Raw genomic sequence first — 23,817 nt, 5'->3', positions numbered from 1 at the left:
AGAAAGAAAGAAAAAAAAAAAGAGAAGAAGGTTTTGCAACTTTTTTGTGAAAAGATCGGAACAAAACGTCCTGTTCTTTGCAATTGCCCGTTTTGTGTTTCCGACCCCAACCAAATGTTCCTCTTCTCATTCGCCATTCGTAATGGTTCGTGGAAATGTCATAACATGCGTAGGCGGACTAGTAGTAGTACTGTATAATAATCAAATTGGAGCCATGGTTTTTGTTTTTGGCGCATCCCATATATGTACTTATGTGAACCAAATTTATTTTAAACCAGTGATGCAATTGAACCAATTCCATATAGTTTTTAGAGGAAATTACACTCTTGCAATAATTGATGCATGATCTGAGGACTGAGGGGGCAGTATAATTTTAAATGTACTGGTAGTGGTATAACTAAACAGGAGGAGGAATTAAGAATGTTTTCATTGAAGACCATATACAAGCAATGCTCCAACCCCGGCAAGACCAGCCAGAAGGCCAATGATGACACCAATCGGAGGCAAACCACCACCAATTGCTTTTCCGGTGTTCACGTCGTATCGTGCAAACCTCTTCTTTGGTGCTCTGCATTGAGGGCATACGTATGCATCCGGCTGCATTGGCATTGCATTGCATTTTATTAATATAAGATTAAGAAGATAGCTTATGCATGCACATCAAAAGCACACTTGTCCAATTACCTGCTCTTCAAAAGGCTTCTGTAATGTGTATATGAATCCACAGTCAATGCATATGTGAGTAGCTCTAGCCTGAAAATGGTCAACGGCGCACGAAATTCAATGTGGAGAGTAACAGAAGCTTATGAGAGTTTATGGGGAAGGGAATGGATTGATGCTTGCCTTTTGAGCCTCAGTTAGTTTCCTTCCAAAGCGAGGAGGAGCCGGACGCTTTGGCAGTCGTTTAACATCCACAAAAGCACCACCCCTGCATTAAAAATGATCAGAAATCAGTTTGCAACTTGTGTTTTGGTATTATATATTTCTTAAATTTGCAATCTAAAACAAGTGATTGAAAGAGAACCTGCTAACAACAAAGTAAACAGAGTCTGGCTTAGCTTGGACGGCAGTTTTTGTAAATCCCAGCTTATCTGCCGGCCATAATTCATCGCCAAAGAAGCTGCTAGTGTAGAGGACCTGGTCCCCTGCCTTGAGCCCTGCCTTTGCTGCATTCCCACCTCCATCCACGGCCTAAATCAACGACATATATAATATAATTAATTACAAAGCTGCCATCGCCATGCCAAATGTATCATATATATATATATATATATATATAATGCTGTGGAATTAATTTTATAGAAAGCTCATTGAAATTAGATCATTTTGCTTCCCTGCTTGGTACTGCAGCTGCTACATTAATTAACATAATAAAATATTAAAGCAAATTGCAAATTGCAATTGATTGAAGAATCTTACAGTGATGGTAACACCACCTCCGGGCTTTTGACCCAAAGTGAGGCCTAATGGCTTGTCAACCTCAGCCTCAATTGTCTTTGAAGCCCCGGCAGTTTTTGCTGTAATAATCCCAAGCCCTGTTCTTGTTCTTGCGTTACTCCTCTTCTCAGCCTCAGCTACAGCTACGAAAGAACCAAAGACACCCCTTTTGGCTTCTCCAAGTGACAAGCCTTGGAAGCTACTTTTCTAGAGAGAGAGAGAGCAATCCTTAAAAGACAGGTTCTGGAAGAAGGGCAAGTGATATTTTGGGCATTAATAGAAACAATTGGGTACGTACCTGGCATTGATTAGGTGGCAAAAGTTTTGGACTTGTAAGAAGCTGTGGAGTTTTGATGGAGTGGTTGTACTGGTGCCTGTTGAGGGTGGCAGAGCAAGAAGAGGAGGAGGAGGCAGCTGCAGCAACCACCGCTTGTGACATGTTTGCTGCTACGACCAAACTCTAAAGCGTACGACCAGATCACACAGATAAGCTGGAGAGAGTGAGAGGCAACCACACGCCCTCTGTTCTTGTATTCTTTAAGGTGGTGTTTGTTGAAGCTGTGCACAGTGTTGCAGCAGGACGAGATAAACTTTGATTGGTTGACAAACAGCCACACGATCGGCTTTGAGTTTTAACGGCTAGCTGGCCACAAATTATGAGTAGCAATAATACTTTTCAAAAAGAAAAACTAAATTTTGAGATGCAGCAGCAGCATTGTTCAAACAAGGGCTGGTTGGCCCAAAAGGGTTCAAGCCGGCCCAGCAGTACTTTTATAAGCGGGTCGAATGCTTAGCCAAGCCTGGCCTACCACGCACTCAGGCATCATACTTTCTTTCGCGGTCGAATCGTGAATGGTATTTCTTGCTTTAATGGAAATGAATTGAAATGGACCCTCTCCATTCTATAGGCCTCGCAGTTTGGTCAGTTAAGACATTTGAATCTAATTCAGACTCTGTTGGTTGGCGCAATTAATTTTCTAAATAACCAGCGACCGATAATACCACTCATTCATTTTATACATTCGACCATTTAGCATAAGCTGCCTCTTCACACATTGTTGGTATATATACCTATACGAAAATTTAACAATAAACAAAGACTACACATGTTCCTCATGATGATACTCCAAACAACCTTTCTTACTCTATACAATTATATTAATTTACACTCCCCGCACATTTTTCTCTTGTAGCACGTATTTAATATAAGTTAAACATATCTTAGTAGAGATAAATCCAAACAAAAATATTTTCTCCACGTAATTGTTGTTTTTTCTTTAGTCCTTTCATTTTTTTAAAAAAAATTACATGTATGATCATTTGAATCGGAAGGGGGATTTGTGAGAATAATATTTATTAGTTTTTTCTTGTAGACAAATAAAAAAAATACAATATATACCCGTATTCGAAACCGAGATTCGTGCTAACATAACATCGTTTGTACCATATATGATTGGACTATTTTGTAAAGACACGTGACATTAGACAAAGGCTTCATGAGGCTCAACCCAATCTCTAAAGCCCACAAACTTCCATAGGCAAGGCTAGCCTTCGGTAACCTAGATGCCGAATTGGATTGTCGAAAGCACCTCACAAACTATCCCATATATGGACTCGTGGCAGCCTATCACACGATGTTCACAGTCTCACATAGAAATACAATTCAAGGTTCTTCTTCCTAAGGATATATAATTAGGGCTCTTACCCCCAAGACATTGGGTAATAGTAACTTGGCTCAATTACTCTTACTCTGTCCAATTACTTATTTCCCCTTCTATTTCTACTTACTTAAGTATTGGAGGGACTTCGGCTGGTACACTAATGCCTAAGGTCTTACAGTGCTATTTCTCTTCTCCTTGCAGATCACTCTCTCTTATGCCAAAGGATCGACAAAATCGAAGGCAGAATTACTTCTAAGTTGGGTCTAATAGTGATCATTCATTTTTGGACATAAAAAATTTGACGATGTTTGTTGGAATCGAAGCCACAACCACACCACGTGGAGGGGGAGCTTTTCTGCACACTAGATGCCAATCTCTTGGGTGGAAGTTGAGCACCAAACCAACTAGGTTACCCACCATCGGCCAAAAAAAAGAGGGTAAAATCTCTACCTTATTTTCATTACAACAATTGAGTTATGGCATAATTCCATGTTTGCTCAAACACAACGGAATATTCAAGTTCCCCTTTAGCATAAAAAAGGTCACGAATTGTTAATTCAAGACTCTTTATTTTTAATTAGGTAAATATATTTATGAAACTTAAACTTAAGAGATAGATTTGATTAAAAAAAACTGAAGAGATCGATGTGAACAAAACTTTACCATAATAAGAATAAAAGATTTTATTTCAGCCAAAGAATAGTACGTGTCCTTTCATTTTAATATAGTTAATGAAATTATAATTAAATGACGAAGAGAAAGTTCGCACATGTCAACAAACGACTGACGCCGTTAAAGAATTGGAACGAGAATATTCCATCAAATCCGCGTAAAACAAAGCCAACCGTCAAAAAGAAAAACGACACCGCTTTGTACTAGCAAGCAGTACGGGACGGGTAGGTGCGGTCCAAAAGAAACGAGTCCCTGCTGGGGCAGGTGCTGGGGCAGGTGAGGCGTGAAATGAAAGAATCAGACACTACCCTCTCTTTATATAAACACTGAGTCATCAAACAACTCTTGTTATTACAGAAAAAAGCCAACGATCAGTCACTCCCTCCTTTTATAAGCTTTTCTCTCTCTACCTTCACACACACTCTTTCTCTTTGTAAACTCGAGCTTAGTCTTATTTGTATGGCCGCCAATTCGAGCAGTCGAGGGATCGTGAGCTTAGGGAAGCGAGTCGTCAACGAGATCCGAGCTCGCGATTCAACTCAGCTATCTGCTCTCACTCTCAGGTACTTGATTTGAGTTTCTTCGTGTTTTACTGGTATAATTTTTCTAGGAATTACTTTTGATGAGAATATTCTTCATTTTTGCTTGGAAAATCTGCGGGGAAGTGTGACTGGTCTGGTCGTTGAGTATATTGCTTGCTATTGATTATGTGATCAGTTTGGATTGTTGATAATTTTATTTGATGTTACAGAAAAAAGTTGCGATCTGAGTTGTTTGATGGTCTTAGAGTTTGGCCTAATTCTTTGGAGTTTTTCAATTTATGATCTGAATACTGAACGAAGAAAAATAAAATAGTTGAAATTTATTTTCTTGTCTATATTACTATAATTAATTATGCGCGACTGTTCTGAATCTGAATCACTTGTGGAGATCCATTCCTTCTTTTTTATTTATTTATGACAGAGGTGTGTGTGAGAGAGAGATTCATGTGAAAGAATTGCTTTCTCTGTTTTAAATTCTTTGCTTTCTTTTTAGTGCCACATGATGCTCGTTTCTGTTGACTGACATTGATGCAGAGTAGAGCTTAGATTTTGTAATTCCATTTCCATTTCAGGCAGCTTCGTTTTCATCGAATATTTTCTGCTTTTGTGATTTATCTGAAAATTAAAAATTGAAAAACAAAAAGCTGAATAATATTTATCTGCTTTTTCGAACTGAGAGGGCTTCATTGCCGTACTCAGTGGTTGTGGATCGTATGGATAAGGACAGACTGCTGTGCTGACTACGTTTCTTTGACGATTGTCCACCGCATCATAGATGTACTTAATGAATAAAAAAATAAAAGAGAAGGAATTTTTTTTTACTTTTGTTTTGGTAATAATAAGTTAATAACGATTGGTGTTTTCGCTTATGTGCCTTGTTCCTTTTTCTTTTTTTCTCTTTCAATTTTTTTTTGGGTGTAAATTTACATCCTATATATGAAACTGGTGGAGTGCCGCCATGGACATGCATATCATCATATCATAGGCATGGCCACGGTATCTCCCAATGAAATATCGAACTTCTTTTTTTTTTTTGGTCAAATAAGTTATAACTTAAAATAAGAACTAAATAAGTGATCTAGGGTTCAAAACTTGCATGTTTCGTGCTCTAAATAAATAAATATATATAGCTTTTCCTTGTGGTTTCATTATTATTTTTTGTGGGACTGAGTTTTTTTAGTATGATAAATAATTATCGGAATAGTGAGACTCCACCGTATCATATTTGTTGCCTTGTTGGAATACTATAAATGGGCTGGTCTGGTTTTACTGTTGAAGTAATGGGGTAGCTATCTTCTTCTAACATTAATATGAGGAATTCGTTTACTTTGACCATGAAAGATTATTTTAGATATTTTTTGGTCAGATATTTTGGTTTATTATAATTTATATTTTGGATGGAACTTGGAAGGATACCCATATAGCATATACATACATGCCTGCATGACGACAATAGGCCGGAGAAGTGCAGTGTGAGAAATGCAGAACAGCAGCCCACTCCACTAGTTTTTTTTTTTGGGGAATGGAAAAGTTGTTGGGTCGGTTTCTAGTCATTATCTTTTTTATTAGATAACATGTTGATGGTCATGTGAGTAGCATCGCCTTCTCTGTTGAATTGGATGGACTTTCTTTCTTTTCTTATTAGGTGACACCTAACCCGTCTAAAACTTGCACCCTGGTTGGCAGTCACATCTACCCTAAGACAAATCCTCACCCTTTATATATGCTTGGCTATTGGGGAATCTAATCTAATTTAAGATAAACTGATGCCCAATTTGCAAGGTAGGCAGCTAATGAGTACAAAAGATGGTGGGCCATCCGTCCATACTTCTTTCTTATCGTCTCAAAAGATGAAAACAAGTAGTAGCTAGGTTTATTAATTTGAGAGGGAAGGTAAACTTAAGCTTGTCTCCATGTTTGATGGGAAAGTATTGTCCCTACCCCTCCCCATCTTTCAAGCATATGAATGAATGGCTGGCTAAACTGCAATCTACGTAGATTAAAGTTCATTTTGTATACCCTTTATTTTGTTTAACTAACTTAAAACTTGAAACTTATGCTATATGTGTTCGTGATTATGTTTTAATTAATTTAATGATAATTGGTTCCTAGACAGATAATTGATGTGCATATGTTTATTTATGCGTGTGTTGATCAGGAGGGCTGCTCACGCCTCAGTCTACGACAAGAACCCTGATGAACAGACTCAACCCAGCATTGTGCCAGACAGTGTGATCCCGCCCCAACCTGACAAGTACTGGGCTCCACACCCTCAAACTGGGGTATTTGGGCCTGCAGCTGAACATAGTCATACCGCAGGTGGAAAGGACGGCTCCTCGCCTGTGGATATTGGCGAGGAAGCCTCGGTGCTGGAGCAGAAGGCTTGGTTCCGCCCTACCAGCATCGAGGACTTGGAGAAGCCTCACCTTCCCTGAGTCTGAGGCAATTATTATTCAACCTCCTATTCTATAATATACAGATATCCGTCCTTGCAAAGGAGTGTATTACGAGATTAAAATAGAGAGAGAGTCGTTGAATCAGTTAGATAGGGAGTGTTGAATGTATAGATTAATCATATAAATAAGGGTTATAGGTAGGCGTGATGCACGCCCTGCCTATGCAGTACTTGTATTTTCTATTCTGTGTTGTGTGCGCGCGAACTACTATATACAGAGAGCAGTGGGTTGATGTTCATATATCATATATCATATATCATAAATCAGAGAGCTTGAGTTGTTGTTGACTGTATGTTATATTATTGTATGCAACTTAATTATGTACCTCCTAGTTATGCTTATGGGCCGTGTTTCTACGGTATATTGCTATATGATACATGGATGTGCCTTTGAACTTGTTCTCTCTCTCTCTCTCTCTCTCTCTCTCTCTCTCTCTCTCTCTCTCTCTCTCCCCAAATTTAGTAAGATGCGAATCAGTTGATGCCAAGCTTAAAGAAACTAACTTGAACTTATGAAAAATAAATGAAGGGTAAAAGGAAAATTTGTGACACAACACAAGTTAACCAAAAGAATAGTAATGATCGTGTTCTGATGAGCAAATTAGAAAGTTCATGCACGATTAATCAGTTGTCATATAAATTTTTTATTTATTTATACAGAGACGCAGCTGTGACTGTAAACAAGCCAACTAAATCAGTAAATCAAGAGTTTTGCACCCCTTTAGAAAGCAATGGCATGCACGCAGATGCCGTTAAATTAAAGCAGATAATCATAATTTAAAATTTGAAGATAATTGTACTGTTCTTCGAATCGATCGAGGCCTTGGCTAATGACGCCGACTCAGTCATAGACTCATAGCACCTTCCTGTTCATGCCTTTTCTTTTTATTTCTCTTCTTCTATAGAGTATTGATATGGTGTTTGTTGGAGTTTTTGTGAATGGATCCACAGAAAAGCATGCATGACCTTTAATCCCTTCCAAAACTGTTGGATTTAGCTAAGTAATTACAAGTTATGTGAATCTTTTGCAGAGGGGACGGCTCAAAGGCCACTATTACGTATAATAAATTGGATTACAGGGTCTAGCCGCGCGGCTATACGCAGGACGTATAATAAATTCCAATATATTTACAGGGTATCGCCGCGCTAAAATGGCTATAGCACGCAACAATCGCGTCAAAGGGTATAGCCGCGCGGCTCTACTATAGCCGGCTATACTCATTGCATATATTAAATACGAATATAGCCGCACGGCTATACTTGTTAAACATAATAAATCCAAATATTTAAAGGGTATAGCGGAACGGCTATACTCATTACATATAATAAATTCGAATATATTTAAAGGGTATAGACGCGCGGCCATACTCATTAAATATAATAAATTCGAATATTTAACGGGTATAGCCGCTCGGCCATACGCATCACATATAATAAATTCGAACATATTTGAAGGGCACAGCCGATCGGCTATACTCTTTGCTTCTCTCTTCTTCTTCTTGTGCTCCGTGCGTCTGTGCTTTAGTTGATGGATTCCTCACATAAGTTCAATAAATATCCAACTTATCACAAATATATATATCGTCATTGACAATTTCGTTTCCTTTCAGTTATATTATGAGTAGAAAAGGAAATCATCACCAATTTGAATTTTGTTCGTGCAAAACCAGTAATGATCACAACATACATTCTATTCTGTTCTATGTGATCTTAGATGAATTCTCAGCAAAATTTGACCCCATATGTTCCCATTGCTTTCAAGTTTTGTATACCAACTTGTAGCAGTTGAGATGACAACGTAAGATTTCAGTTTTTTGTGATGCATGCTGGCAGGCTGGCAGCCTCAGATAAAAACAAAAACGGCTTCAAAATTATGTACCAAAATTTGACATGCAGAGCTCTGCAAATTTGAAGCAAATATCTGTGGTGCCTATAAAGCTACCACTGTGGCTGAAATAAACCAGCTGTATGCATCCACAACAATTATGTGTGAAATTAAATTCAGCCACTTTGCAGACTGAAGGAAACAATTCATCAAAAGTTGCATACCCTTGCAACCAACCATTACTCTCACAAAACTCTAGATGTACATTTATTTAGAGGATATTCCTATAATCAGTTTCAACACACATTTGATGTAACAGTTAGAATTAATGGATAATGTGTTTGCTTGTTTCTCTATAAGTGTAAAGGTTGCTGCTATTAATGAATGTAGATACAGATTCAATCACTTCAATTGTTAACGTGCATTAACTATACCTGATATCACCATCCATGGGAGTATGCTTCACTTCTTAATCTGAGGACAACATAGAACTAATCACCAGTCAAAGCCCGAGGTCTGTGCTCAGTGGTAAACAAGTACATCCCAGTTTGTGAAATTGCTCTCACAAATGCCATATTTGCCGTTACAGTTGGAGCACACCAGTAATCACCAGTACCAAAAACAACCTTATTCTTCAAAGCCAGTTTTCTAGTGGTTGGAAGGTTCATCATAGATATATAAGGGAGCAAAAATCATCAAACAGATCAAACAAAATGTCAATGAAACTCGAATTTTTTCGGACAGGCTTAACCCTGTTTGGACTTAATGCAGATTGCAGACTATGGTTGGTTGGTTCTCACAAATGTCTACTGTGCTTGTTTCCCTATTTCTAAATTTTTTTTTCTTTTCCTACGTATATGGAAGAAGAAAAAAAAACCCTTTGCGACTACGGATATGCTTAATGTCCTACACTGAGGGCAACAGAATCTTCATACTTTAACAACCTTGGAAGCAAATATCCCCTCATGTTGAAACCATTCCTTCCAATCCATAGCATTACGAAAAATCGGCCTAGGCGGCATGGGCGGGTCTGGGCGGCGCTAGGCGGGTCTGGGCGGAGCTAGGCGGGTCTAGGCGGCATGGGCTGGTCTGGGGGGAGCTAGGCGGGTCTAGGCGGCGCTGGGCAGTTCTGGGTGCCAGGGTGGGTATGGTTCTTTTCGTTTGTTCTTTAAGCCCACTGCCTAGCGATTTTTCAAACTTATGCACTGCGGGGCTGGTCTAGGCGGCGCTGGGAGGGTCTAGGCAGCGCTGGGAGGGTCTAGGGGGGTCTGGGCGGCCCTAGGCGGCGCTAGGCGGGTCTAGGCGGCCCTAGGCGGCGCTAGGCGGGTCTAGGCGGCCCTAGGCGGCGCTAGGCGGGTCTAGGCGGCCCTAGGCGGCGCTAGGCGGATCTGGGTGCCAGGGTGGGTCTCGTTCTTTAGGGTTTAGGGTCTGCGTGCCAGGGTGGGTCTGATTCATATGGGGCGATGATCCTGACCTGGAACTGACAGAACCTCCACCTGATGTTGGTAATATCTTGGTTCTCTCGTATAGAGCAGCAACATGTACTATTTCCCTTGCAGTGGAGTGTCCGGTAAAAGACAGCCTATCCCTGATCAGGTAGTGTTTATGAAGTACGAGGATCTGAAAATGGACACAATGCAGCATGTGAAGAGGTTGGCTGAGTTCATGGGGCATCCTTTTTCGTTAGAGGAAGAGAGGCAAGGCGTTGTGCAAGAAATTATAAACTTGTGCAGTTTTCAGAATTTGAGTAATTTGGAGGTGAACAAAAGTGGGGCATATCATGTCCATATTGCGTCCCAAACGGGGCAAACACCTTTGCTGGTGAACAACAGTGCCTTCTTCAGACGAGGAGAGGTTGGAGACTCCAAGAACCATATCTAACGGTTGAGATGCTTGAGCATCTTGACAAAAATCACAGAGGAAAGTTGGGTTCTTTTGGTTTGAAACTTTAGATGAATCAAAGCATTAATTAAGCTCTCGCTTAATTGTTTAATATTTCTACAATAAAAGACATCGATTTGTTTATGCTTTTGATTGTATGGTATGGATGGACTACAACCTTATTTGATGAATTAAATTATAAGTTACATGCATGAAGACAAGAGGCACAAAAGAAAAGACCGTAATTACTCGGCAGCGGGACCAAATGTCAATCCAGAAGCATTGAACTTGTCATCTGTGATCTGATCTAGACGTCTTGCCATCTCATCTGTGAAATAATTTTTCCAGTCCCCAACTTGACCTTTCCTAAAGAAGTAACTGTTCTTAACAACAAGCTGGCTGCTAAACCATTGCACCTTGGTTTTATTCACCTCCAGATGACTCAACTTCTCAAAACTACAGAGCTTTATTATTTCCTGCACAACCCCCTTTCTCTCTTCCTCTAATGAAAATGGCTGGCCCAAAAATTCAGCCAATCTCTTCAAATGAACAAAGGGGTCCTTCAAGGATGAAGAGCTTTCTGGCAGCAGGACTTCCATCATTCTGAATCAGCTCTAAAGTTGGTAAACTTGCAAGTTCCTGAAGAATCAGAATAGTCATCCTTTTAATTTTTATATAATTAGCATCAGAAAAAGAAACCAGGATAATTAACAAATTGAGAACTTGTATCAGCAACATAACAATGCAATGCCACCAAGTGACACAAATGCGGGTGGGCATCACAGAAGTCAACCAGGTTACGAGATTCAACCCAGCATTGTGCCAGACAATGTGATCCCGCCCCAACCTGACAAGTACTGGGCTCCACACCCTCAAACTGGGGTATTTGGGCCTGCAGCTGAACATTGTCATACCGCAGGTGGAAGGGACGGCTCCTCACCTGTGGATATTGGCGAGGAAGCCTCGGTGCTGGAGCAGAAGGCTTGGTTCCGCCCTACCAGCATCGAGGACTCGGAGAAGCCTCACCTTCCCTGAGTCTGAGGCAATTATTATTCAACCTTCCTATTCTATAATATACAGATATCCGTCCTTGCAAAGGAATATATTACGAGATTAAAATAGAGAGAGAGTTGGTGAATCAGTTAGATAGGGAGTGTTGAATGTATAGATTAATCATATAAATAAGGGTTATAGGTAGGCGGGTGCACGCCCTGCCTATGCAGTAGTACTTGTATTTTCTATTCTGTGTTGTGTGCGCGCGAACTACTATATACAGAGAGCAGTGGGTTGATGTTCATATATCATATATCATAAATCAGAGAGCTTGAGTTGTTGTTGACTGTATGTTACATTATTATATGTAACTTAATTATGTATCTCCTAGTTATGCTTATGGGACGTGTTTCTACGGTATATTGCTATAGGATACATGGATATGCCTTCGAACTTGTTTTCTCTCTCTCTCTCTCTCCCCAAATTTAGTAAGATGCGAATCAGTTGATGCCAAGCTTAACGAAACTAACGTGAACTTATGAAAAAGAAATGAAGGGTAAAAGAAACCAACTAAATCAGTAAATCAAGAGTTTTGCACCCCTTTTGAAAGCAATGGCATGCACGCAGATGCCGTTAAATTAAAGCAAACAGATAATCATTAATTTAAAATTTGAAGATAATTATACTCATCTTCGAATCGATCGAGGCATTGGCTAATGACGCCGACTCAGTCATAGCACCTTCCTGTTCATGGCTTTCCTTTTTATTTTTATTTTTCTATACAGTATTGATATGGTGTTTGTTGGAATTTTTGTGAATGGATCCACAAAAAAGCATGCATGACCTTTAATCCCTTCCTAACTGTTGGATTTATCAGAGCGGATGGCTCAAAGGAAACTATTACGTATAATAAATGCGAATATATTTACAGAGGCTATACTCTTTAAACACAATAGAGTCAAATATTTAAAGGGTATAGCCGGACGGCTATACGCATTACATATAATAAATTAGAATATATTTAAAGGATATAGCCGCTCGGTCATACTCATTAAATATAATAAATTGGAATATTTAAAGAGTATATCCGCCGGCTATACTATTGAATTATAATAAATTCGAATATTTAAAGGGTATAGCCCGGCGGCTATACTCATTACATTTAATAAATTCCAATATATTTGAAGGGTACAGCCGATCGGCTATACTCTTGAATCGAATATTTAAAGAGTATAGCCGGTCGGCTATACTCATTACATATAATATTTAAAGAAGCTAGCTAACTGAGTAATTAATTGCGCTTTATATTGCTGATTTAGTCGATTGAGAGTTTATATCTTTGATTACTGGAAAATTAGTTATGTCTTTGATCCTCTGTTCAATTTATTGCTTTATGTTTGACTCTGATATTTATATAGTCAATATTTCCATGGTCATATTCGCACAAGAAATGAGGGACATAGAGGATTTATCAATCTATCAGCTAATTCTTAATTTGTCATTTGAATTTAGGACTATGCTGTTGAAAGCACTCAAGTTAACATCCATGCGGAAGGGAAAAAAATATATTTAACGAGTATAGCCGCTCGGCTATACTATTGAATTATAATAAATTCGAATATTTTAAGGGTATAGCCTATATATAATAAATTCGAATATATAGCCGCCCGGCTATACTCTTGAATTATAATAAATTAAAATATTTTAACAGTATAGCCGCGCGGCTAAACGCAATACGTATAATAAATTCGAGGTATAGTCATGCGGCTGTAGGCTTGAATTATATAAATTCAAAGCTATACTCATTACGTATAATAAATTCGAATATATTCAAAGGGTATAGGCGTGAGGCTACACTCTTGTATTATAAATGTATTCAAAGAGTATAGCCGGCGATACTCATTAAATATGATAAATTCGAATATATTTAAATGGTATAGCCGCGCGGCTACACGCTTTAAATATAATAACTTCGAATATATTTATTGGTTATCCCCGTGCTTCTATACGCTTTAAATATAATAAATTCGCAATTAACTGAGTGATTAATTGCGTTTCAGATTGCTGATTGAGTGTTTATATCTTTGATTACTGGAAAATTAGTTATCTCTTTGATCCTCTGATCAATTTCTTTCTTTATGTTTGACTATTTCTATGGTCATATTCGTAAAAGAGATGAGGGACAGAGGATTTATCAATCTATCAGCTAATTCTTAAATTTTCATTTGAATTTAGGAGTATGCTGTTGAAAACACTCAAGTTAACATCCATATTGAATAGCTATTAGAAGAAGCAGACTTTTCTAATTTTGATCTGAAACAAAGTGTGAGACAACATATAAAAAAAGGTAACGCTCTGTGTGTATCCTAGGACTCTGAAATGTATTTTGTTCATGAATTGCAATCTCAACTTAAAGTTTGGTTGACACTGATGATTTCACGTTCATCAGTATAATTGATTGAGTTCAAGAAAGCAGCCGAGCAGCTCCTGCGGTTTTGAATAAACCGGTTTCTCTACGAAACTCTTACCAGTCCAATTGCTGAAGCTATATTAGGCTCTCAAGTATATATAGCTCTTGGAAATAATAAGTTGATGTGTGATAGCATTTTCTCTTTATCTCATTCGGATGCCACATTTGTAAATGTGAGAATGTAGTTGAAGTTAACCGCAAAACTAGTTTAATGTTGATAAAAACAACTGTCACTGTTTCCTCCTTCCAGGCAAATAAGGGTATTTTTTGAAACAATGGTCTTACTGGAATTATTATCTCCGATTTCTCGAGGAACTTAATTGTAGATGGGACTGGAACCGAATAGTTTGAAACCATATGTTACGCGAAACTTATAATTTGTCAGGACGCTAATGTACTATGTAATACACAAAGAGCTTCAGTTGATGGATTCCTCACATAAGTTTAATAAATATCCAACTTATCACAAATGTATATCGTCATTGACATTCATGTGAGTCAAACCACATGAAATGAGATGATAATTGTAATTAATTCATTCGGCTACGGTGTACCCCGTATGGCAGCAGCACTAAAAACTGGCACCTTGAAATGCCAATTGTTCCACTACATTCGGCTACGGTGTATGGAAACACGCCTGTTTGAGTTGCAGCACAAGCTATACCATCAAGTTTCTAACATCGTAACCAATGCTGCCCTGCATAGGCAGGCACCAAGTTGATAGCCCACGAAAATGCTCGTGCTTTGAAGTGAGAGTTTGTGTTGCACTTCCTTGCTCTGTTGTCCATGTTTCCAACTGCTAAACCAGAGGGGCTAGTCTTAGCTGTTGTCTTTCCAACATATTACACCAGTTCATCAGTGCAACTCTTGCTGCTTTATCAGTTGTGCATTTTAATGTGGCGAAAGTTAACACCGCATCTGGTTTGAAGCGTTTGTAAAAAAATGGCACAGCCATCACGTAAGACCTGAGATTTGAGAAAACATTTTATAACCCACAAACAAGGTCAATATGATATAAATTAATATGACTAGGAGTCCAGGAGTCCCAAACGTAAAGTGAACAACAAAATTCACGAGAGAGAGGATTAAAAAAAAACTCACCGTCTTTTGACTGCTGCTGAAAGGATCATAGCCTGTGTCCATACCAGACTGAACAAGCACATTGCATCACAACCCAACCATTCACTACTACTCACAATTCCTCTGTTGAAGGACAATTAAAGCAACTTTTAACATCTGCCTAGCCTTCCTATCCGGAGTGCATCCAGCATGTTCCATTTCCTTGTAAACCTCAGGGACCTGATCAGGAAACCACTTGCATTTTGAGAGATTTAGAATAGAAAACAAGCTTCCTACTCTCTTATTCGTCATAGCTCACATTAAATTTTAAAGTTCATGAAGAATATATAGCACCTTATTGAACTTCCTTGCCCGAATATATGCCTTCATGAGGGTAGTATACGTAACCACATCAGGGCTAAAACCCTTCAGAAACAACAAAACCATCACCATTAGCAACTCAGCAGGCAAGTATCATGAGAGAACTGTATTGGTTGAAGAAATTCAATATATCTGAAAAAGTTATCACCCACAACTAGACAAGTTTTATGCAAAAACAAGACTTACACTTTCTTTTATATGGTGATAAATGGATAAAGCCTCTAAATGTCTACCAGCAACACCAAATGCATTCATCAGCACATTCAGCATTATGACATTCAGTTCGATTCCCTCAGCTTCCATGAGCTGAAGTACCTTAACTGTCTGTCTGCATAATCCCTGCATTAACAAAAAAAAAAAGAGATTATGGGACCAGATGTCCGTGCATTAAGTGAAAACAATTTGGAAGGGGCAGAAAACCTGCTGAGCGTAGGCATTTGCTAAGACGCAAAACATGCTGGCTGAAGGAATAAGACCTTCCGCCTTTAGGGCAGATATACACTCCTCTGCATCCTTAAATTTTCCATATTGCCCATAAATATCAACCAAAGCAGCATAAATGGTCCCACTTTTCTTATGCCCTCGGCGTTTCATATTCTCAAAAGTCTTCTGTATCATATCCCACTTCCCCTGCTCCCCCAGTCGGCTGATAACGGTGACAAAGATCTTTGGATCAGGATATAACCCCTGTTCCTGCATCTCAGATAACAAATCAAGTGCCTTACTTATATCCCCAGCCTTACAATGCCACCGTATTAAGGAATTAAACGTCGTTATATCAGCCTTTACACCTTCTTGTTTCATTTTCTCAAACACTTCCAAAGCTTCATCCACCTCACCATATTTCCCAAATGCATCAATAACGCTGTTGTAAATCTGTTTGTCTAATGCCATCCCCATCTCCCTTATCTCGCCCACAATGTCCATTGCTTTCTTCCACATTCCATTGTCCCTGTAAAGACCAATAACCTTACTGTACACAAATGAGCTTAGCCGAAACCTCTTCCGCTTCATCTCATTAATCATTGACCAAGTATCTTCCAACCTCCCAGCATTGACATAGTAATCAAGAAGAATCTCATATGTCTCTTGATTTTTCTCGGCCCCCAAATCACCCATTACCGCCAAAACTCTAATTGCCAGTCCTAAGAGGCCTTTCTTCAAAAACCCTCTGAGCAAAACATTGTAAAGCTTAATTCTTGGCCTAAACCCAAAAGATATCATTTCCTGAAACAACATATCAGCCTCCAAAGTCCTGCCAGTACTTCCAAGAGCGTCAATCAAATGAGCGTAAGAGATTGAATTGGGTCGAACCCCAAGAGCTTCCATTTCAGCAAGAAGAGCCATGGCCTTGTCAATTTGGCCTGCTCTACAAAAATCACTTATCAAATGGTTGTATGACTCACCAGAGAGTTCCTCACCATTTGGGCATTAGTAGTTGCATGGTTTTGATCAGTTAATGCTATAAATTTGACTTCTTTCACACCCTTTCTGCGCTTTGAGTGAGTGAAAGAACCATGGAACTTGTACGTATCAGAGTATTTGAGACAACCTGAGCACAACAAAGGGAGAGGAGTGAAGGCACCTGTAGATGAAAATGAAGGTGACTTGCGACCCAAAATGGACTGCATCAGCATATCTATCTATGCCCTTGTGTTAACAAAACGGTTAGGCTTTGCTTTCTGCCTCGTTTATCTTTTGGCTGTACAAGGCGCTTCAGGCACTGCTTTTTTGCTCTGTGGAATGACGATGATTATAATTAGACAATTAACGGGAAAAAAAGGTGGAGTTTAGAGTTAGAATAAGATGACTGACACTGGAGGCTGACCCAATCAGGCGAGCCCACTTTGCAGGTCAAACCCAAGTGTGCCCAATGGCCCAATCACAAGCCCATTTGAAATCCGCTTCCCAAGTCAAACCCAAGTGTGCTATTCGATTTTTCCTCCTGCCATTGGAAAAATTGAAATTTTTAAAAATACCAAAAATTAATGAATTTTTTCTATAAATACCAGCCTTTTTTAAAATTTATCGAAATTTGAAATTGAAAATTTTATCCGATTATGAGATATGAATAGGAACAACCAACGCCAATATGGGTGGAGTTGCTCTTAGCACCATTGGGCGTGGAATGGAAAGGTGCCATTGGAAAATTGCATTGATTTATATATCAGTAGTTTCAAGTTCGAACTTATATGACATCTTGATAATGTGTGTGTATGAAGACAATACCTCAAATTAGTGCAACTCTTGCATTTTACTGTGGTTTAATACTATAATATGCTATGAGGCTACACACAGAAATAATAGGCTAGACTAGAACACAGGTAACAGGTTCTTCTTCTTTTTTTCAGGGCTCCACACTCCACAAGAATATCATCACCCCTTTCTGCAAAATCTTTTTTCTTTTTGGTTAATAAAGAATTGAAACTTCATTGAAAGACAAAGCTAATACAACCACCAGCAAAAACAAAGGCAGCAAGGAAATTACACCATATATATAACAATAACGAGAGGGAACCAAGTCTCCCAACAACAAGAACGCACATTCCACATGACCGATTGCTCTCAATGGGGGAGAGGGGAGGCCATCTCTATGTAAACACCACCTCACAATCTTTTCATTCAATAAATAAAAAACTATTTTCAACACGTAAGGAAACACCGATATCCTTTAATCCAGCACATACACAAAATCATTATGAAGAAGAACCAGCAATTTTTTTTTGACCTACTACTATAAGTTGTACCCAACCTTGTTGTGCATATTCTTCAAAAATAATTTGATAGTAAAACGAAAACATAAATAAAATTTTGGGCCACCTTCTTGTGTTGGGCTGGGCCTTAATGGGCCCTAATCAATTTACGATCAAAGTTGGGTCAGTTGATTTGTAAGAACGAAACTGAGGGAAAGGGCAAGGCCCAAGACTGCCGACCCAATACGAAAATAGACTCATATCAGCCATTATAAAACCCAAGAAACCCTAGAGTACAGTCATTCTTGCAGCCGCGAGAGAGAAAGGAAGAGGAGGGTTCATCTGCATTTTCCTCGGCGGCGATTTCAGGTTTGGTTTTCCCTCACTATTCTTTCCCCCTGGTTGTTTCTATAGAAGACTTATGACTACTCGGCGTCTCATGTCAATTGCTTCTTTCGTTCCATGAAAGACGAACAATGATAGCCATAACTGAGCTTCTGAGTTTTAAGCAGGCTTTTGTTTAATGTGTTTTTTGGGTTCTCAAGCTTATACTTGAATTAGCTATTGCTTAGATCTGTAGCGTTTATTATTTCTTAGAAGGTGCAGTTTTTTTCTTTATATCTGTTTGGCATATGTCTTGCATTTTCTGCACTGTGGCAGAATATAGAGGATGCGTCTATTTTATTATAATTTGTATGAATCTGTTTTTTGGGTATTTATTTGTTCTTAGCGCTCTCAGAAGAATCTATATTGCATTTTTTGTTCGTTGTATGACTTGTGCACATTGAAGTTAATTCCGACTTATGTGACTAGTTTACAGGTAAGCCATGGTGAAGCACAACAACGTTATCCCTAGCTCCCACTTCAGGAAGCATTGGCAGAACTATGTCAAGACCTGGTTTAACCAACCTGCCAGGAAGACCAGGAGAAGAACTGGTGAGTAACAGTATCTTTTTTTTCCTATCACCTCTCTTGTTTCTTTGTTTTACATGTAATTTATAATTTGACTTGAATATTTCTGAAATGTCATCAGCTCGCCAAAAGAAGGCTGTCAAAATCTTCCCTCGCCCTACTGCCGGACCTCTCCGTCCAATTGTTCATGGACAGACTTTGAAGTATAACATGAAAATTAGGGCTGGTAGGGGCTTTACTTTGGAAGAGTTGAAGGTAAGTTTATTGATTTTACCACAATGCTATAACCTTCGGCATTTCTGCCATTTCTTATGGATTGCTGATATAATTGGTCAAGGACCATTGAACTTTTGCTCATTGCCTTGCTCTGTGTTTTCCACTTTGAATTTATGAAAAATGTACTGTAGATTTTGTCCAGCTTGTATTTTAGGAGTTTCTTGAAGTTCATTACAGGCTGCTGTGTTATAAAAATAAATATGTAACCTTATTTCTCGCTTTTTTGTATGATGTTTTACCAGTCTGCTGGGATACCAAAGAAACTTGCACCAACCATTGGGATCGCAGTTGATCATCGTAGGAAGAATCGTTCTCTTGAGGGTCTTCAAGCTAATGTGCAGCGACTGAAGACATACAAGGCCAAATTAGTTGTCTTCCCAAGACGTGCTGGCAAATTCAAGGTGATGTTAAATGGTTGATTGGAGTAGTGTAAGAATGTGTATTTGCTGTCTGCATGATATCTCATCTGATATGTATTCTTTTTTTTTTTTTTTTTTGCTACAGGCTGGTGATTCTGCCCCAGAGGAACTTGCTAATGCCACCCAGCTCCAAGGTTCCTACCTTCCAATTGCACGGGAGAAGCCTTCCGTTGAGCTTGTGAAGGTTACTGAGGATTTGAAATCATTCAAGGCATATGACAAACTCCGTGTGGAAAGGATGAACCAACGTCATGTAGGTGCCAGGCTTAAGAAGGCAGCAGAGGCTGAGAAGGAAGAGAAGAAGTAGAGAGAGCCTGGGCCCTTTAAATGAGCCCTTAAAATTTGGTTTTGTTTTGGAAGGTGTTTCGTTTTAGGTTTTGATCTGTTTACTGGACATGACAATTTTAGAGTTTGTAATGTCGCTTAAGTTCGTGGAAGTTAAAGATTTTATGGTTATTAAAGCTTCTTATTTGATTAATTCGGATGGTTTTGTAATTCGGTTTATCTTATGTTACTTGGTTTCAATTGTAAGGCTAAAAGCATTTGCATAGACCGCATGACTATTATCTCAACACATTGCGTAAAAGGAAGGTACTTTAATGCTATGCTCGCGTTGGTTGATGGAATATCCACTCTGTCATCTCAATTTCGCTTTTCAGAAATGCCTGATGCCTTCAGTTGTTTCAGTTGCGAAGTTGGGACAAGGCTGTTAACCAAAAGAGTTGTACCCAAGGCTGCGTTTGTCTATAACCGTTCCCAGTTGGATGCAGTTACCATAAAACGAGACGTGAAAGTAGATCAGGCAGGACCTTTAGGTTGCTTGGTTGCTATATGCAGTGGATTCGTTTCCTTAGTATTTGGATCCAAGTCCGCTTCAATTGTTCATTCACATCATCAATGATCAAACGGTGCAATCCAGAATCACATAATCTGTCCGCAAACTCAAAACCCCATTTAATTACAAAGATGGAACAGCAACACTTACGAGTAAGTTTAATGTTTCTCTTTCAAAAACTACAAAAGAAAAAAAATGGTTGTTTCAAGGTTTCTTCTTCATAGGACTTCCAAATCTAATACCAAACACACCAAGAACCATCAGTTTTACGCTTAAGATGGATAGGACGAAGAACACGTCCTAACCAAATGCTTTCAGCAATGAAACTTCCAGATTGACAATGTGCCATATATGAAATGCGCAAATGCTCAGTGGTTAGTATCTGACTTTTGTTCTGCACTCAATGCTTCAATGCCTGACAAAAAAAAATTTGTTAGCAAACCGGTATCAGGATGTTAAATAACTTAAGAAACTAGTTCCCCCCAATATACAATAGTTATCATTGCCAGATACCTTACACTGAAACTTGGAAAGGAAGAACATATCAAGCATAATTTAGTTCAGAGTTCAAACATCAAATAACTCCCTAGTTCCTGATACATCAGTAGTCCACAAGACATACTGTCATGTATTACTAAGGGTTTGGTTAACTTCAACCACGGGATAGCTGTAAAAATGCAGCTGAGTGTTACCTAAATTTGACATGTTTAGATTCAAGGTGTTTGAGCACTTTGGCCACAAGCATATAAGAAACTTCTAGGCAGATTCTCCTTTTCTTATTTTAACCTAAATTCGTTTGTGATCTAACATATTCAGCTGAACATCTTGACTAACAGATTGTAAGGAAAGTTTTCAGAAGTTATACCTGAGAAGCCATAACCCATGTTCTATCTATCCAATCTTGGCGTGGTCTCAAATCTGAGTGCTCAAACAGCAATTCATCTTTTGTACCTTTGAAGTAAACTCTGTACCTTGGCCCACGAAGGACCTTGCGGATCACACCTTCCCACCATCCATCATTATAGAAAGCATCAACCTCTTCATTCAGACTAAAACTTTCAACCACAACAGTTTCAGGTGGACAAGGCCTTATGTGCTGTGCATCGACCTCTTCTGTCAAGAACTCTTTACCATCATCTGTTTTTATGCTCTTATATCGAATGAGAAATTTGTCCTTCCCCATTACTTTGACAATATTTGCAGCAAACCAAGCACCTTGAAATCCATCTTCATCAGTGCAAATCTCAACTTGTGTTCCTTGTACAAAGCCCTCTTTCATCCAGGGCTTTGGTTCTTCGGTAGTTGAGACATCCTGCAGTCCAAGTTTTGAGGAGTTTGCATTTCAGTTAAAATAAGATAGAGGAAATCCACAAAATAGGAGATAAAACTAGATAATGAAAAAAGTAAAAGATCATATCAAATACACCGTACATGTTCAACTATTAAACAAGACATCAGAAACATTTGGTTGCATCTTACAAGGTTTATGAAATTGACCATTCAACCTTTAAACTCAATTGGAGATAATTCACAACATGTAATAATTGTCTAACCATTGATATAACTTCCTTGATCAAAAAGAAGGCCAACAAACATATTCTTTACACTTGGTTGCATCTGACAAGGTTCATGAAATCGACCTGTTCAACCTTTAAACTCATATGATTCAGACTTCTTTTTTATTTTATTTTTTAAACACGAATAATCAAAGGAAAAAGTAGAAATCTACCACTCTTTCTCAACTGCAAGAGGGCAAATGACCGGTCTTAAATCTTTCATACATTCTCAGAATCAAGCAATCCAATCTTCTAATCTAACATAAGCTATATGTCAAGGAAGGAGGAGATTGGCCAACAGATCAAGCAAAATAGGAGGAAAAACAAGGTTCGCATACTCTCCCAAAGAACAGCAAAGCAGCTAATGGGGTATTTGGCACTAAACATGGTTTTCAGGAAGTCTGTCATGAATATATCACCTCTTTCTCTGTCAATCATTCTCAACTAAGATCAAGTTTTCCACAATTCAATAACAATAATATTGGTTTTTCTCCTTATCCCCTGACTATAGTCCCATGAAACTAGTTCAAAGGTCAGCTGATCACTGGTCCTCCGATTCCCAGCTCAAGCCAAATGGAAGAAAAAAAGTAGAAAGGAAAAGAAAAGGCTCTTTACAATACGCACATATATTATTTTAAAGCAGAACAGAACAGAACAGAACAGAACACCCCTAAATTTTCATACTAGTAAAATACATACCCATATTACGAAATAGATCATGGGAAAAGCACGTAATAACAAAAGTTATTCATTCTTCAGACTTTAAACCAAAACAAAAACCAAATGCTTCTCATATCTCCTATCCGGTAACAAAACAATCACGGAGGGCAAATCATCACAGAAAATCCCAATATTAATATTATCCCTTGAATTGAATAATGGCACACCAAGAAAAAAAAAAAATAACAAAGGCAATCAAGAAAAAAGGCGATTCATTACTTACGCCTTGCTGAAGAGGTGGAAGCCAAGAGCCCTTGACCCACTCCCGGTGAAGCCTGAGCTCCTCCGACTCAAACTCAAACTTCTCCTTGGCAAACCGAAAATAAACCCCAAACGTCGAGTCCTTCATAACATCAGTGATGACTCCCTCCCACCACCCGCCACAGAAGAAGGCATCAACGACGTCGCCTAACTTGAAGCAGCAGTACTTACTTTCTTGGGGCGGCAAGGGCCTTATGAGCGCCACGTCCACCTCTTCCTCCACCTCGTTGCGCTGCTGGTGCCTCTTCCTCCTGCTGAGATTGCCATCAATCTTGGCCTTCACTTTGTTATATTCAACTTTCAACTTGGTTTTATCTCTCGACTTGCCGATGATTTTTGCCGGGAACAGAGTGCCACGCATATTGTGGATTGGACTGGTCACCTCCACCTCGTCGCCAATCTTGAAATTGGAGCCAACCATTGAAGCTCTCTCTCTCTCTCTCAGGGCACCGCCTTCCCTTTAGGGCTTTTCTCTTATTTTTCTTCTCAACTCAAGGGGTTCGTTCGCATCAGGTACAGTAAAGTAGTAGATGGATATAGGCGGGAGATGAAGCGTTGGGGCGGGTGGGTCCGTCAAACCAAAAGCGGGTTTTTTTTTCGTTTACACGTAGCTTCTAATTCCAGTTATAGAAGAATATATATAATTTTTTTTTAAATACTTGAGTGGTTTTATTATTTTGGATTAAAGCAGTATAATATAGACTACACACTGATTGAAGAAATGTTACCAGAAAAGTGAATATCTTTTTGTTTTTGGCCAGAAAATGTT

General features: G+C 38.9%; 5 protein-coding genes and 1 pseudogene across 6 annotated transcripts; 3 read left to right on the top strand and 3 right to left on the bottom strand.

Annotated features, from left to right (window-relative positions):
- Positions 1-263: 263 nt before the first annotated feature.
- Positions 264-2,008, bottom strand: ENH1 (rubredoxin family protein). The gene is made up of 6 exons (XM_008236373.3): positions 1,736-2,008; positions 1,420-1,644; positions 1,025-1,191; positions 844-928; positions 685-753; positions 264-597 (listed from the first exon to the last, which is right to left on the bottom strand). Exons 1-6 carry the CDS (start codon positions 1,874-1,876, stop codon positions 427-429), a joined length of 858 nt encoding a protein of 285 aa, XP_008234595.1. The 5' UTR covers positions 1,877-2,008; the 3' UTR covers positions 264-426.
- Positions 2,009-4,093: 2,085 nt separating this feature from the next.
- On the top strand, positions 4,094-7,164 carry LOC103333525 (late embryogenesis abundant protein At5g17165). The gene is made up of 2 exons (XM_008236374.3): positions 4,094-4,333; positions 6,471-7,164. The coding sequence occupies exons 1-2, from the start codon at positions 4,230-4,232 to the stop codon at positions 6,745-6,747; spliced, it is 381 nt and encodes a 126-aa protein (XP_008234596.1). The 5' UTR covers positions 4,094-4,229; the 3' UTR covers positions 6,748-7,164.
- Positions 7,165-11,168: 4,004 nt separating this feature from the next.
- On the top strand, positions 11,169-11,849 carry LOC148917544 (late embryogenesis abundant protein At5g17165 pseudogene; annotated as a pseudogene).
- A 3,201-nt stretch (positions 11,850-15,050) lies between these two features.
- On the bottom strand, positions 15,051-17,148 carry LOC103333526 (Tetratricopeptide repeat (TPR)-like superfamily protein). Its single transcript, XM_016794499.2, has 4 exons — positions 15,797-17,148; positions 15,563-15,715; positions 15,350-15,421; positions 15,051-15,235 (listed from the first exon to the last, which is right to left on the bottom strand). Exons 1-4 carry the CDS (start codon positions 16,721-16,723, stop codon positions 15,125-15,127), a joined length of 1,263 nt encoding a protein of 420 aa, XP_016649985.2. The 5' UTR covers positions 16,724-17,148; the 3' UTR covers positions 15,051-15,124.
- A 1,137-nt stretch (positions 17,149-18,285) lies between these two features.
- On the top strand, positions 18,286-20,154 carry LOC103333527 (large ribosomal subunit protein eL13x-like). 2 transcript variants are annotated; one of them, XM_008236376.3, is made up of 5 exons: positions 18,286-18,438; positions 18,883-19,005; positions 19,103-19,236; positions 19,500-19,658; positions 19,762-20,154. In XM_008236376.3, the coding sequence occupies exons 2-5, from the start codon at positions 18,897-18,899 to the stop codon at positions 19,981-19,983; spliced, it is 624 nt and encodes a 207-aa protein (XP_008234598.1). In that variant the 5' UTR covers positions 18,286-18,438; positions 18,883-18,896; the 3' UTR covers positions 19,984-20,154. The 2 variants fall into 2 exon arrangements, with proteins under 2 accessions (XP_008234598.1, XP_008234599.1); XM_008236377.2 differs by having other exon boundaries at positions 18,289-18,438; positions 18,890-19,005.
- A 453-nt stretch (positions 20,155-20,607) lies between these two features.
- LOC103333529 (agenet domain-containing protein) lies at positions 20,608-23,607 on the bottom strand. Its single transcript, XM_008236378.2, has 3 exons — positions 23,011-23,607; positions 21,377-21,823; positions 20,608-20,926 (listed from the first exon to the last, which is right to left on the bottom strand). The coding sequence occupies exons 1-3, from the start codon at positions 23,467-23,469 to the stop codon at positions 20,912-20,914; spliced, it is 921 nt and encodes a 306-aa protein (XP_008234600.1). The 5' UTR covers positions 23,470-23,607; the 3' UTR covers positions 20,608-20,911.
- Between the last annotated feature and the right edge of the window lie 210 nt (positions 23,608-23,817).

Source organism: Prunus mume, linkage group LG5, assembly GCF_029339155.1.
Source record: "Prunus mume cultivar Tortuosa linkage group LG5, ASM2933915v1, whole genome shotgun sequence".
Taxonomy (NCBI): Eukaryota; Viridiplantae; Streptophyta; class Magnoliopsida; order Rosales; family Rosaceae; genus Prunus; species Prunus mume.
Note: the sequence above shows the minus strand (reverse complement) of the source record. Positions and strands in the feature narration are given on the sequence as shown.